Source organism: Pimephales promelas, chromosome 18 (assembly GCF_988280905.1).
Source record: "Pimephales promelas chromosome 18, fPimPro1.hap1.1, whole genome shotgun sequence".
Taxonomy (NCBI): domain Eukaryota; kingdom Metazoa; phylum Chordata; class Actinopteri; order Cypriniformes; family Leuciscidae; genus Pimephales; species Pimephales promelas.
The window spans coordinates 17,217,333-17,234,181 of record NC_142786.1 but is presented as its reverse complement, the minus strand read 5'-3'; the positions used below and the strand labels follow the sequence as shown (position 1 = coordinate 17,234,181).

General features: G+C 40.0%; 1 protein-coding gene across 1 annotated transcript in view; it reads right to left on the bottom strand.

The window, feature by feature from the left end:
• Positions 1 to 16,849, bottom strand: part of LOC120464753 (prolyl endopeptidase) — a 54,863-nt gene that overhangs the window by 25,011 nt on the left and 13,003 nt on the right. Inside the window, exons 5-7 of the mRNA XM_039654274.2 lie at positions 14,743 to 14,952; positions 1,344 to 1,465; positions 1,101 to 1,206 (exon numbers count right to left, since the gene is read on the bottom strand). Of these exons, the coding sequence (XP_039510208.1) occupies positions 1,101 to 1,206; positions 1,344 to 1,465; positions 14,743 to 14,952 (438 nt within the window). The remainder of the gene's footprint in view (positions 1 to 1,100; positions 1,207 to 1,343; positions 1,466 to 14,742; positions 14,953 to 16,849) is intronic.

Below are 16,849 nucleotides of genomic sequence, written 5' to 3'. Positions count from 1 at the left end.
GGAGCACTTGCCCGTCTGAGTTTGCGCAGGAAGTACAGGTGCTGCTGAGCCTACAGTTGCTCCCACAGTTGATTTTTTTCACACCAAGTTGCTTGCCTATTGTAGATTCACTCTTCCCAGCCTGGCGCAGGTCTACAATTTTCTTCCTGGTGTCCTTCGACAGCTCTTGGTCTTGGCCATGGTTGAGTTTGGAGTGTGACTGTTTGAGGCTGTGGACAGGTGTCTTTTATACAGATAACGGGTTCAAACAGGTGCCCAAAAGGTAACGAGTAGAGGACAGAAGAGCTTCTTAAAGAAGTTGTTACAGGTCTGTGAGAGCCAGAAATCTTGCTGGTTTGTGGGTGACCAAATACTTATTATTCACCCTAATTTACAAATGAATTCTTTAAAAATCCTACAATGTGATTTCCTTGATTTTTTTTTTCTCATTTTGTCTCTCATAGTTGAAGTGTACATATGATGAAAATTACAGACCTCTCTCATTATTCTATGTAGGAGAACATGCACAATCAGAGGCTGACTAAATACTTTTTGGCCCCACTGTACATGCATAAATACATTACACACAGTACATGCATACATGGCAAGAAAGCATTGAGTCATAAATGAAGGAATTTTTTTCAATTGCATGAAAAGAGCTTTTCTCTGCTCCCAGTAATCACCCACACTGGCACCGCCGGCTCCCAGTATTCTGACCTGTGACCCCAGTTTTCTGACCTGTGACCCCAGTATTCTGACCTGTGATCCCAGTATTCTGACCTATGACCCCAGTATTCTGACCAATGATCCCATCCCAGTATTCTTACCTGTGATCCCAGGATTCTGACCTATGATTCCAGTACTCTGACCTGTAATCCCAGTATTCTAACCTGTGACCCCAGTATTCTGACCTGTGATGCCAGTATTCTGACCTGTGATCCCAGTGTTGACAAAATGTTTACAGTTTTATTAATAGTAAATTGTATTTTTTCCAGAGTATTAACAAGAACATGTTATTAAATTTGTTTGTACTGAGGAATAGAGAGTGATAGACAAGTAGCCGTCTAACATCAGCTTCTTATAAAAGCTGTAAAAAAGTCATTCTTTAAAAGTATTCTGACCTGTGATCCCGTTGGGAAGCTTGTTGAGGTCACAGTACCACAGACGGTTGACCGGCTCACAGCCTTCAGTGATGGACAGCACTGCAAACTGACCATCATCAGAGACCTTAACAGCAGCAACAGGAGAAAAGAGATCCACACCAAACAACAGAACAGGTCATTTAGAGTTAATTTCTTCAAATGCTGTGTTACGTGAAACATCTTCCTGAATAGGGGGTTTTGTGTAATTAGTGGTCCACTTACGGTAAGGCTACTGTGCCATTTTGGGTTCTCAGGAAATTCTGCCACCAGGATGTCTTCTGATTGGCTCGTGCCGATGACGTGGTAGTACAGTTTCTGGTTTAGGTTTGTTGTGGTTTCAGTGCCTATAGGATGGACATAAGACAAAATCACAGTCAACATGAAGGGCTGATTTTAATTGCATATTGGAAAACAAAGTGTCTGGATTGTGAAAGCTGGGTGATGCATATACTGTACCACACTGGAACCAGACCAGTGTTTATGTCTTGTTTTGCAGTACAAATACCTGAACATTCTTAAATCAAGAAAAAAGCAAAATGACACAAGATAATACAATTTGATACCAAAAAGGAAGTGAGATTTTGCTTAAAACAAGAAAAAATCTCTGCTGACAAGGTAACAATCTTTTGTTCCCCTTCGAATTAAGATTATTATTCTGACTCCACTGACAGATATTTGATCTTGTTTTGTTTTAACTCACTTCATTTTCATGATCTTCTTTCAGAAAACAAGACTTAATATCTTCAGTCATGTTGCTTCTCCAGTAAATGTATCCTGATTTAAGAATGTTCAGATATTTGTGCTGGAAAACAAGACAGAAACAATGAGGAAGACATTCATATCTTTGCAGTGTATAGAGTCAAACCAAAAATTATTCAGACAGTATAATTTTTATATATTCTTCTAGTGTGTGCAGGACACTATAGCTCATGAATGTAAACGAGTGACAACACCAGTGAGTTCTTATCATATTTTATTACCATTTTATAAACTATAGCAGATAAACAGGGATCAGGGGCGTAGCAATCATTTCAAAAGTGAGGGGGACAGAATGTCAAGCATTATACTTTTTTTTTTTTTCAGACCTTTGTAGACCAGTTATTGCTTAATTGGCTTAATATGCTGTTCATGTGTAAAGCGATAAAACAGAAAGAAAAAAAGGAATACAGATGTTCTGTAATCTATATTGCACATGGTATTGTATATTTTACTATATTGTTTACATATTTTAAAAAATATTTTTTGTGTACATTGTTTTGTATGTGAATGGCACACATGGATACTTTCACATTCACACTCTACATTGTTCTAGTCCACATTTCAGGAAGGAAATAAAAGTCACTCAAACCACACATTTGCAGATATGTATTGAACTGAAATGACACATGTAAGGAAATCTTAAACTAGTAGAACAATACGATACAATAAACAGTTAAGTGTTCATTCACATTTATGCTTCTCATTTTAGGCTTTTTTTTTCAAAAGCAGCAGATTATTTATACAGAGTTAACATTAATATATGTCTCAGCATTTTAAGCTACTTGAAACTGCCGAAAGTGTCTCGAGCTATCGATCTATCGATCGATCGATCGGTCGATCTATCTATCTATCTATCTATCTATCTATCTATCTATCTATCTATCTATCTATCTATCTATCTATCTATCTATCTATCTATCTATCTATCTATCTATCTATCTATCTATCTATCTATCTATCTGTTTTACTTACAGTAACCAAAACTGTCTTTCATATTGAAAACATTCAAACTTCATGCTTTTAAAACTTCTTCAAACTTTCTGGTTAGGCTTTTTAAAGAAAACTTAACGTTTGTCTACAAAAAATTTTAATCTAATTGTAAAGTGTTACCTTATTATATGGTAAACATCATGTACACATGTTACAAGAACAACGCTGCATGATTCAAGCTTTTTTTAAAAGCCAGTCTATTACTTTTCACCTGTGAAGTTTCTTTTTTTTTGAGTGTCATCCTCTTTCTGACCTGACAACCCTAGGCTCCCTGTTTCTTGATCAATCTTGACAACACAGAAGAAAAAAAAAACCATTAAATTAGTTCAATAATATTATTGAACCCTATAAATTAAGACCTAAATCAGAACATTAATGCATACAATTGCATACTGCATTTATATTGAATGGTAACACTAAGGTTTCAATAGTTAACAATCTATCTATCTATCTATCTATCTATCTATCTATCTATCTATCTATCTATCTATCTATCTATCTATCTATCTATCTATCTATCTATCTATCTATCTGTCTGTCTGTCTGTCTGTCTGTCTGTCTGTCTGTCTGTCTGTCTGTCTGTCTGTTTTACTTAACCAAAACTGTCATTCATATTGAAAACATTCAAACTTCATGCTTTTAAAACTTCTTCAAACTTTCTGGTTAGGCTTTTTAAAGAAAACTTAACAAATAAAAGAGCTTGCGGTCCGCATTCTCATTGTTGGGTGTTGATGTATTTAGAGCAGTAGTGAGAGACAGAGAGTTTTAGAGAAGCCATAATGGTAAATTTTTGTGTTTGTACTGGTTGCACGAATTCCACCCTGTCAGGATATGGTGTCCATCATTTTCCTTCTAGGAAAAACAAGGCTTTTCAGTCTTGGGTGCATTTTGTGCAGGTGAAGAGAGCAGACTTCACTGCCGCGTCTGTTACCACCATAGGTTACCACACACTCTGTCGTTTGTGGCGCACATAAGGGATGGGCATAAATACATGGAAATGTATTTAAATACAAATACAAAATACTGTGTGGAAAAATGTATTTAAATACAAATACAAAATACTGTGTGGAAAAATGTATTTAAATACAAATACTCTATTTTGTATTTTGGAAATACAGAAAATACATGTGAAATTGGTGATTTAGTGCAGGCATGCCTATTTGTAATGGTCACCAGGTGGAGTGCCCCTGAGAGTCACCAGAGGGCACTCCACACCAGATGTTCATGTTTCACTCACAACTACATTTCCCAAAACTCACTGCCCGGACTCATCAGCACTCATCTCATTCACCTGGTTCTCATTGTCTTGTTCAGTTCACAGAATAAATACCTTGTTTTCTCATTCACTCATTGAGAAGTCTTGTTGTACTGTGTGTCTGCATTTCTGAGCGGTTTCCCGTGTTTGGGGTCTGTTTTTGACTTTGGATTGTTCTTGGTAGTGATGGCAAAATGAGGCTTCCTGAAACACTGAGACCTCGCAGCCCATTGCTTCACCCAAAGGTTCATTACTCGAAGCTTCATTCATCATTGCTCACTAGTGACACCTAGCTACCGTGCAAAGAAATAGCAGACAAATTAAATCATTCTGAACCCATGACCCGCCCCCCTCCCGCTTTGTTTTATTTATCTTCTTCTCACTGTTAATGTCTCTGTAACCTTTCATTTGCAATAATAAAGAGATCTGTGCAAACTTTTGTCCATTGCCTGGATATTAAATAAAACGTGTATCTTTCTCTGTCTGCATTTTGTACAGAGACAACTGTCACACCATAGACTGTAAGTGTCACACACACAATTATTATTATTTTTTTTTTAAATGGAGTGACAGTATGAACAAAAAAAGTGACAGGTGTTGAGTGCAGTGCTTATGGTGGAGTGACTCGGGGGAGTGTAATAAAGTAAGCAAACTGCAGTAAACACTGCAGTTTGGAGTGGATGAAGGAAAGGGTTACAGTTTTTTTTTTTTTTTTTTTTTTTGAGAAAATGAATTATTTTAACTGTGTTGGGGTTTAGACAATTCCTCTTCTTGGACAAAACCTCTCCACCCTTGGAAAAATATCATTTCACAAGGAACAGAGGACGTCAGTGTGTCAGCGGGTAAAAATGAAGATGCTGATGCTTAGCCCAGACAGGGTTGGATTTCCTCTTTCTTGTTGGCTCCATTACCATGAAAAAGGAAGATGTCATAAAAAAAAAAAAAAAAAAAAACAAATCCAAAAGGGCAATCCAAATCAAAAAGCAGTTCAGTCCAGTCCAGAACCAAAAATCCAAAGCAATCCAAATAATCTTGTCTAATTAATATAACAAGACTATAATATAGTTACTATAATTGATAATGACAAATATTAATTATTATTTCAATTTATACCTGTTAAATAATAAAATACAAGGTTAAAAATATTTTGGACTGGCAAATTATGTAAAAATTAACAGAAACAATCTTTCCATCATTAACCGTCATTTCCACCACTTTCCACCACTACACAGTTTTTAAGTAAAAACATAAGAATAACAAATTATGTGGATCTAAATGTATTTTAAATCAAGTATTAATAGTTCATTACTTACAATAAATGTGTGAGTGACTTTAAAAAATAATCATAGACCTGAGCAAAAATGAAATGCTGTAGGCAAAAAAATCCCAACTCGTGGCAACTCGTGGCATTTAACAACTTTAAATGGAAATGTATTAAATTCATGAAGTATTAAGATTTATTTTGTAACATGATTAGGAAGCCACTGATGTTGTTGACTGATACATAATCTTATATAATCAGTTTTACAATATTATATTGTAATAAAATACATAAATTGAAAAGTGGTGGAAATGACATCTTTGAAATCGCTCTTCAGAAAAACTGTTAAAAATAATAATATTCCATGGAATTCTAAAACTGCCCACTATTATATTGTGTTAGAAGACAAATTAATTAAGCTAGGAAGATTGTTTTAAGTGTGTTTTAAGAAAGTGAATTTTCCAAAAACTTACAGTGCCAAAAGTGCTCCTAGTTGGAGAATCCCCCAATAACTATTCTAACCTGATATAGACTAGTGTAGTAATATACAGCCCTAGCACATATATGACACAATAACGATAATGAGATTTCTCTGACTCTGACGATACTACAACTGCTTATTCTGCTCATGAAACAGCCACAGGGTGGCGCGAGCCGAACCGCAGACCGAACCGATGACGTTTTTACACAAACCGAGGCCTCGTTTGTCATCAGTCACGTGATTTTCACGGTAACAACACAAGCCTCGAATCGCGGCTTCATCTGGCATGCCCATTTTTTCTCGACACAAGCTCCGAGGCCTCGGTTCAAACGTCACATCACTAGTTCTTGGACTCTGATTATTGCTGCCTGCCCTGTCATGACCTCTGCCTGTTTCTTGGATTCCCACTGTGTGTATTCTCCATTGTCCTGTCTGCTGATTCTTGACCCAGCCTGTACAACTCAATTAAAGCTGCATTTGGATCTTCAACTCTATGTCTCAGAGCAGTTCATAACAGAAGACTTCGCTGCTTCAGATCCAGCAGCCGTTAAAGAACCGAGATCCACCATGGACCCACTTATCAGTCTCTTCCGCCTCAGCCAAGGTAATCATTCTATAGAGGAATATGTTGAGGAATTTTGTGAGCTCTGCCATGGCGTAGACTTGGATGATGCAGTCTTAAAGGATGCTTTCCAATATGGACTTAAAGACATGTTAAGTTATCTCATGCCTGACAACACCCCTCAATGGACTTTACGTCAATATATTGAATTCGCCCTGAGGATAAGCGGATCATCCTTTTCTGTGGGCCCTGTGGATGAGGGTTCCCATGAATTTATAACACCCGTTGAAGCAGAGTTCTGCTACACCTAAACTGATTCCCCGGACTCTCGTTACATCTTAGCAGAATTTCCCGAACCCTCTACTACTGAGGGGGCCTTTCCGGAAACCGTTCCTGTCAAGTCTCCTGATCCAGAGCCTGAGCTCCACGTCAGCCCTGCCGAGCCAGAGACGCTTCACGTCAGCCCTGCCGAGCCAGCGACGCTTCACGTCACTTCTGCCGAGCCAGTGTCTATGGACAAGATGACCGATTCAGAGACTGTTCACATTACCGCCTCCGAGCCAGTGACTAGAGAAAAGATGGCCGCCTCTGAGACAGTGTCTACGGACAAGATGGCCGATTCAGAGACTGTTCACGTTACTTCTGCCAATCCAGAGACTGTTCACGTCACTGCCTCCAAGCCAGTGTCTAAGGACAAGATGGTTGCCTCTGAGCCAGTGTCTAAAGACAAGATGGCCACTTCCGAGCCAGTGGCTATGGACAAGATGGCTGATTCAGAGACTTTTCACGTTACTTCTGCCAATCCAGAGACTGTTCACGTCATCGCCTCCGAGCCAGTGTCTAAAGACAAGATGGCTGCCTCCGAGCCAGTGTTTCCAGACAAGATGGCCGCCTCCGAGCCAGTGTCTCCGGACATGATGGCCGAGCCAGTGTCTCCGTACAAGATGGCCAATCCAGTGTCTCCGTACAAGATGGCCGATCCAGTGTCTCCGTACAAGATGGCCGATCCAGTGTCTGCTCCTGAGCCAGTGTTTGTTTCTGTGTTTGTGTCTATCCTTGTGACCATTTCTGTTCTAGTGTCTGTTCCTGAGCCGGTGTCTGGTCCCGAGTCGGTGTCTGATCCTGGTCTTCACCGCCGTGACCGCCGTGGCCGCCCGAGCGGTCTTCACCGCCGTGGCCGCCCGAGGGGTCTTCACCGCCGTGGCCGCCCGAGGGGTCTTCACCCCCTTGGAGGCCCGAGGGGTCTTCACCGCTGTGGCCGCCCGCTCATCCTGCTCCGCCTTGTTCGACCGCTCAGCCTGCTGCACCCTGGTCGCCCGCACAGCCTGCTCCACCCCGTTCAACCGCACAGCCTGCTGCACCCTGCTCCCCTGAGGGGTAGTTTCCGCCCTGGCCAACCATTCTGCCGCAGTCTGCAGGTCCTTTTTTTTTTTTTTTTTTTTTTTTTTTTTTTTTTCGCTACTTATATCCAACCTCCCTAAATCCTGGCTACTAGCCTTTAGCCCGCTAGCATTCCACGCGTGCCCTCTCGCCTATTGATCGTCTCATTTTACACCCGTTTCACTGAATCCTGGTTATTTCCGACATTTCAATCCTAAATTAGTAGTGATAGTTGTAGTATCACTACTAATTTACTGATCATCCGTTATAATGGCGAACATATCAGATGCGTGTCTAACATTACCTTTGAGTGCAGATGAAGACACATTCGAGCTCTTCACGGTGAAGCAGGAGCTGGAATACGTCGAGAAACAGATCCGCGGTCTGCTGGTGAAGCAAGCCGAGCTGCTGGATCGGCGCTCAACGCTTCACGCGCCGACGCTAACAAATCAAATCACTCTTTGACTCCGAGTTCATCTACGCCGTACGTTACTCTGCCGAGGAAGATGCGATCATCTAAGGCTTCATTCACTCCGGCACCGAAACAACATGGACCATGGATCACACAGCGGAAGACACGAGCCAGGACCAGAGCTGCCTCTCCGCCCCTCCCGGTCTTCGAGATCTCCACCCGGAACCGCTTCTCCCCTCTTCGCGAGCCGGAACGCGATGACGCCGTGATCATCGGCACATCCATAGTCCGCCATGTCCGCGCTAATTCGGATAAAGGTAAAGTGCGCACTCACTGCTTTCCTGGTGCTCGTGTTCTTGATGTTGCTGCACAGGTTCCCGAGATCCTGAACGGGGACGAGCGCGTCGGAGCTGTTGTGCTGCACGCGGGAGCGAACGACATTAGGCTGCGGCAGACGGAGGTTCTGAAGAAGGACTATAGGAGCCTGATCGAGACGGTACGCAGCACAGCGCCTAAAGCAGCGATCATCGTGTCTGGACCGCTTCCCACGTACAGACAAGGACAGGAAAGGTTCAGTAGACTTTTTGCATTAAATGAATGGTTAATGTCATTGTGTAATGAACAGAGGCTGCACTTTGTAAATAACTGGCATCTGTTTTGGGAAAGACCGAGGCTGTACAGCACAGATGGTCTCCATCCCAGCCGAATCGGAGCGGCTGTGCTGTCGGACAACATTTCCAAGACATTACGCACCAGATGACTAATGAATCAAAGTCCAAATTGCAGCCTTTGCGGTCCAAACTTAACTAATATGCATAGTGTGGAACATTATATAGAAACTGTGTCTATTCCTCGTTTAGTGAAGCCAAACAATAAATCTAGTGTAGGATCTAGCAAAAATCTTATTGTAATTAAACCAGAAAATCTAAATATCAGTCAACAAAAACAATTTCTAAAGCTAGGTCTCCTAAACATTAGATCGCTCACACCTAAGGCGGTTATCGTAAATGAAATGGTCACAGACAATAACTTCGATGTTCTATGCCTTACTGAAACCTGGCTTAAACCAAATGAGTATTTCGGTCTAAACGAATCTACTCCGCCAGGATACTGTTATAAACATGAGCCTCGTCTGATCGGTCGTGGCGGCGGTGTTGCAACAATCTATAAAGATATTTTTAATATTACTCAGAAAACAGGTCACAGGTTTAATTCATTTGAAGTACTTGTGCTAAATGTTACGCTCTTAGATGTAAGAAGGAAATCTATATTATCTCTAGCCCTGGCTACTGTATATAGACCTCCAGGGCCATATGCTGAATTCCTAAAAGAGTTCGCAGACTTTCTCTCGGATCTATTGGTAAATGTCGATAAAGCAATAATTGCTGGAGATTTTAACATACACGTAGATAATACAAATGATGCTTTAGGGGCTGCGTTTACAGATTTATTAAACTCCTTTGTGGTCAAACAAAACGTCAGTGGTCCCACTCATCGTCTAAATCATACACTAGATTTAATTATATCATATGGAACCGGTCCAACTGATATAGATATTATACCGCAAAGCGATGATGTCACTGATCATTACATGGTGACTTGTATAATACGTACTGCTGAAATATGTCATGTTGCGCCACGTTATAGACCAGGCAGAACAATTCTTCCAACCACTATAGATGGATTCTCAAATAGCTTACCTGATCTATCTAAGCTGCTCAGTGAACCCAAACAAACAGATGAATTAGAGGAAATGACTAGCAGTTTAAGCACCATTCTTACTAGTACATTAGATATTGTTGCGCCAATTAGATTAAAAAAGGTTCGAGAGAAAATTAAAGCACCATGGTACAACAGTGCTACGCATGCTATCAAGAGAGAAACTCGCAACTTAGAGCGTAAATGGAAACAAACTAATTTAGAGGTCTTTAGAATCGCGTGGAAAGACAGTATGTCACGTTATAAAAAGACACTAAAAACAGCCAGGGCTGAGCATCTCCGCAAACTAATCGAAAATAACCAAAATAATCCAAGGTTTTTATTTAACACCGTGGCTAGACTAACAAATAAACAGACATCACCAGAGCAAAATATACCTTTACAGTTTAGTAGTAATGATTTTATGAATTACTTCAACGCGAAAATAGAAAGCATCCGAAACAAAATTATAAATGTACAATCCGCTATGGTGTCTTATGATTCAGCTTCAATTATGGACCCTCTAGAACAACTAAACCGCTTTACAACGATAGGACAGGAGGAGCTAAATAAACTTATCATTGCATCTAAACCAACAACTTGTTTATTAGATCCAATACCCACTAAACTACTGAAAGAACTATTACCTGTAGTGGAAGAGCCTCTCCTCAATATTATTAACTCGTCTTTATCTTTAGGTCATGTCCCAAAAATATACAAGCTGGCTGTAATAAAACCGCTCATTAAGAAACCGCAATTAGATCCAAATAACTTGGCAAATTACAGACCCATTTCAAATCTTCCATTTATGTCCAAAATACTTGAAAAAGTAGTGTCCGCTCAATTGTGCTCTTTTTTGCAAGAAAATGATATCTATGAAAAATTCCAGTCAGGATTCAGACCGCATCATAGTACAGAAACTGCGCTAGTTAAAATTACAAATGATTTACTTTTAGCTTCTGACCAAGGCTGTATCTCAATACTAGTCCTACTTGATCTTAGCGCTGCGTTCGACACTATAGATCATAAAATACTCTTGGATCGACTACAAAACTTCACCGGTGTTCAGGGACAGGCATTAAGCTGGTTTAGATCGTACTTATCGGACCGTTCTCATTTTGTCTGTTTAAATGGGAAAAAATCAAAGATAACGTCAGTAGACTATGGAGTACCGCAAGGATCAGTTTTAGGCCCTCTGCTATTCTCAATATATATGCTGCCACTTGGTAATATTATAAGAAAACATGGAATTAATTTCCACTGTTACGCTGACGACACTCAATTATATATTTCATCACGACCAGATGAAAACACTAACTCATCTAAAATGACAGAGTGTCTCAAAGATATAAAATGCTGGATGACGCGTAATTTCCTGCTATTAAATTCAGATAAAACGGAGGTATTACTTATTGGTCCAAAAAACTACTCACAAAACCTCTCACAATACAACTTTAATATAGACGGATGTCCTGTTACTTTATCCACAACAGTAAAAGACCTGGGTGTTATACTAGACCGCAACTTGTCTTTCGAAGATCATATTTCATATGTTACAAGAACAGCCTTTTTCCACCTTAGAAACATTGCTAAGCTACGTAACATGCTATCTATTTCTGATGCAGAAAAATTAGTTCACGCATTCATGACCTCGAGACTAGATTACTGTAATGCTTTATTAGCTGGTTGTCCTGCATCCTCAATAAACAAGCTACAGTTAGTACAAAATGCAGCTGCTAGAGTTCTTACTAGGTCAAGAAAATATGATCATATAACACCGATTTTATCATCTCTACACTGGTTACCTATTAAGTTCCGCATCAACTACAAAGTACTGCTACTGACCTATAAAGCCCTAAATGGTTTAGCACCTATGTACTTAACGGACCTTCTTTCGCCCTACAATCCACCGCGTTCCTTAAGATCACTAAATTCAAGGCTTCTGGTCATTCCTAGGATATCGAAGTCCAGTAAAGGAGGGAGGGCGTTCTCGCATTTAGCTCCAAAACTCTGGAATGGCCTTCCTGATACGGTCCGAGCCTCTGACTCGCTGACACAGTTCAAAACTAGATTAAAGACGCTTCTCTTTAGTCAAGCATTCACATAATGCTTACCTTTTATTCCTCTGTTATGCCATACGGAACCGTTTGCCACTGAAACTGCTTAACGCACCAGTGGGGCTCGACAGCCTTTTAGACAAACGGGTCGGCGCGTATGGTTGGGTTGCGGAGAGTTCAGGTTACGGAGAGTTTGTGAGTTATAACGGAAATCATTATGAACATCAGCTATGCTAATTATTTCCCATCTGCCTTTCTGCTGTTATCTCGGGACGCTTGTCCCGAGAAAAATGGCGTTCGTCAGGTCCAGTTTTGTGTCCAGCCTCTCACGGGGATTTCGGATGCCCCAACGCCTGTGATGAGACGACTCAACGCCTGTGATGAGACGACTCAACGCCTGCGATATGTTATGGCGCCGTTTGATTCATAAACAATATTTATATTTAATATTTATATTTAAACAATATGAATGTAAGCCAGAGGAGAACTGGCCCCCGACTGAGCCTGGGTTCTCCCAAGGTTTTTTCTCCATCCAATCTGATGGAGTTTGGTTCCTTGCCACTGTCGCCTTGCTTTTGGCTTGCTTTGAGCTTGCTCAGTTGGGGTTATTTATTTAGTGTTTAGCAATGTTGTTGATCTGTGTTGTGCTACTTACATGTTATCACTGTGAAGCTGCTTTGATACAATCTGTATTGTGAAAAGCGCTATATAAATAAATGTGACTTGACTTGACTTGACTTTTCCGCTCCACAGACCTGGCCCACCATCCCTCCCCCGGATCTGCCTCCGCTCCACCTCCCTCCTGGACTGTTTTTTGGGCATCTGGAAGCCGTTCTTTGGGGTGGGGCTATGTAACGGTCACCAGGTGGAGTCCCCTGAGAGTCACCAGAGGGCACTCCACACCAGATGTTCATGTTTCCCTCACAATTACATTTCCCAGAACTCACTGCCTGGACTCATCAGCACTCATCTCATTCACCTGGTTCTCATTGTCTTGTTCCTTTAACACTATAAATATCTTGTGTTATCATTCACTCATTGCAAAGTCTTGTTGTACTGTGTGTCTGCATTTCTGAGCGGTTTCCCGTGTTTGTTGTCTGTTTTTGACTTTGGATTGTTCTTGGACTCTGATTATTGCTGCCTGCCCTGACCTCTGCCTGTTTCTTGGATTCCCACTGTGTATTCTCCATTGTCCTGTCTGCTGATTCTGCATTTGACTCTTCAACTCTGTGTCTCGGAGCAGTTCATAACACTATTAGACTGAAATCTATGTGGACCTATTCTGAATGCCAATAAATTATTTAGATGTGTGCAACTACTTAGAAACTTTTGTTTTCATTTTATATACCTCTTCCCTTCCCCAGCCCTGGGAAATACAAAACTACAAAAAACTAATTTCAAAAATCTTTTATTATCGTTATCACCATCATTACCTCACACTCAGTAACAAGAACTTAATAACACAAAGTCAATATTTTAAATAACTGATAGTGTACTCCAGACATCCATCTATTCTATACTCTTTATCACCACCAGCTTTTCAAAAAGTTTGGCGTCGTCTGTGTGGCCTATTGATTAAACCCGCAAAGGAAAACAAGTGCTCTACAGGACCTGAAGAGGGAATGATTGTGTTGAACCTCACAAACGGATGTCTAATAAGTGGATACTGGTTCAAGTTGTCCAAATCTTTCCTCTGATCTTCTAGGATTCTGGTTCAAAGTATTTTGAAAATACAGAAATACTAATCTTAAATGTATTTAAATACAAATTGCATTTGATTTTTTCCAAAAGCTTTAAAATACAAAATAGTATTTTGCATTTCAAATACGTATTTTAAATACATGTATCGGAAATACTGGCCATCCCTGTGCACATTTCACTCCCTTTAAATAGTATCACTAACTGCAGTTGAAAAGCGAGCCGAGCCTTGCCAAGCCGAGTCATACCACGCAGTGGAAACGTGAAGCGAGCCGAACCGTACCGACCGAGTCGTGCCATGCAGTGGAAAAGCGCCATTAGACTGTTGTTATTGTAGCTTAGGTATTGTCATTGTTTATTTGTTGTTATGGCATGGTTATTAGCCAATGTAGATAGTGCTAACCAGCTTGGATGGACTGCATAATCACTGTCAGCGTAGAATATGAGAAGACAAAATGTTGCTGGTTTAAATTAAGACAATCTAAATGGATGTTTAATCAAAAACAAAGTTGAACGTATGTTTGTTAAAGCAGATTTATTACAAAACTACAACTAGGTACTACTACTAGGTACTAGCCATACAGTAGTTGAATCAGCGTTAGCCACGGTGCTAACAACTTACATTAACTCACCAAGTCACTTGCCCTATTTGCCACTGGTTTTCTTGACACCACAACTCTAATGTTACTTCTCTCCTCTGCCCATTGTTCCTCCCCCGATCTCCCCCTGACTTCTATCTCAAATAGGAGGCTCATAATTATAGGCCTGTGGGCCATCATAGGCATGTTCGTCAACATCGGAGAACTCGGTTTCTTCAATCGCATCCATTGTAACCTGAGCTTGAACTTGAACAGACTCCCTCGCCTATTGTCACTTCCGGTTAGTGCTTCATAGACGCGAAAGTTATTTTATCACTTTTTTCTCAAAATATTGTTAATTGTTATTTTTTTTACTCCAGTTCAGAAAATCTAGTTTTTTTTTTAACATACACTATGCTATGTAGGGGTGTCCAACCTGCATGTTGCTCTTTAAGCTTGTTGTATATATTGCCTGATCATTGTTTCGTACCGTCAGCTTTGCCGTCCTGTCGAGGGTAGCAGTTGTAGAAGATTCCCTTGGCGTCGTGTGTCCAGGCCAGGCAACTGAACTTCACTCTCTCCAGAACATCGGGCAGATCGACCTGGTCATCGGCTCTCATGAACCGGATCGTCACCCAGTCTGAGCCGGCGCTGCTCAGACCGTATGCAAAATACTCACATTCCTCGGACAGGCGACCCACTGCAAACACAAAACCCGAGAGAACACATGCAATGAGCAACAAGCTCAGATCAAATCCAGATTTGATCATTTAAGTCAAGTCAAGTCAAAAGTCACAAGTCTCGTCAAGTCTTAAGTCTCGTAACTCGTTAAGTCAAAAGTCTCAAGTCTCATTAAGTCTTAAGTCTCATCAAGTCTGAAGTCTCGTCAAGTCAAAAGTCTCAAGTCAAGTCTTAAGTCTCGTCAAGTCAAAAGTTTTAAGAATCAAGTCTTAAGTCTCGTCAAGTCAATAGTCTCAAATCTCGTCAAGCCTCAAGTCTCATCAAGTCAAGTCTTATTTATAGAGCAGAATTTTAACAACCATAGTTCCAAAATTCTTTACAATACAATTAAATAGATCAATAGAAATAAAATAAAGAGACAAGGAGTAGAGAAAAAAAACAACATTTAAAAGCAAAGTTGTTCAACAAGCTCAGATCAAATCCAGATTATATGTGACCCTGGATCACAAAACCAGTCTTGAGTTCCACGGGTGTATCTGTGACAACAGCCAACAATACATTGTAGGGTCAATTATTTTATGCCAAAAACAAAAAATTAGGATATTAAGTAAAGATCATGTTCCATGAAGATATAATGTAAATTTCCTACTGTAAATATATAAATATATAAGTAAATATATAATATAATACATGTGGATGCCGCACAATCGTGAATGCACAAATTTAAAGGAGATTTTCTCAAAGTTTCCAAATATTTTTGTATCCTAACAGACCATTCATCAATGGAAAGCTTAATTCAGCTTTAAGATTATGTATAAATATCAATGTAAAAAAAAAATTACCCATGTGACTGGTTTTGTGGTCACATTTAAGAGCAAAACTGTAAGTTTTAATGGTTTGATTAAAGCTACGTTGCTATAAAATAAACCTGTATAACATGTATAAATAAATGTGTACATCCGTGAATGAATGTGCCTTAAAGCAGTGCAAACATTCCAGCGTTGTGTTTAAGATCCCTCAGGCCTCAGAACCGGTTCCTCAAAAACACACTTCTACAACTGAGACTGCAGGAAATACCCGCAAGGGAAAGCAGTCGCTTTTCCCATTTATGCAAATAACCTGCTTTAATGTGTTTGTGCACAGGATTAGATGGCCAGATAACTACCGTATTGAAATAGAAAGGAAGGACATGCATAAATGAAGAGATATACAGTCAGTCTGTGATTTGCATAATTCAGTGCATCTCAGAAAAACACCAGGAATGTCTATAGAATAGTCAGTATTTTATTTTATTTTAATTAGTATAATTGTGTTTTGCATAATGCATAGTCCATTCATTTATTAATGTTTATGTATGAAGTATGTATTTACATACTTTGGGGTCAGTGTTTTTTATTTATTCTTTTTGTTTTAAAGAAACTTATATACCTTATGTAGCCCCGCCCCTTTTCAGTGCTGCGCTTATTGGCCCTCATTTATCAAAAGTGCGTACACCAAATTTCCAGCGTACACCTTGCGTACACTCAAAACCACGGTGAGTTTGAGATTTATCAATATGGACGTGGGCGTACGGCACGCTCAAATCCTACACCAGCTCAGGAGGTGGTGTACGCACGTTTTGAGTTAGTGAGGAAATGCGCAGAAAAATTCCTAACACCACAAAACGCACTGACAAACTAAAAGATATATTATGACACACTGTAAAACAAACAAACAAAAAAACAACATAGTTATTATAAACTTCAGTGTTTATTTTTGCATAACGCGGACTTCAATGTGTTAATGTGTGTGGACTTAATTTGTGTGACTTTACCAAAGCATTTGATTTGTAAGCATATTTCAGTTGTGAGCCCGCTTTACCCTGACGTTTCAGGATTATCCCCGGCAGGTGCGCACGGACTGGGTTCAGTAGCCTA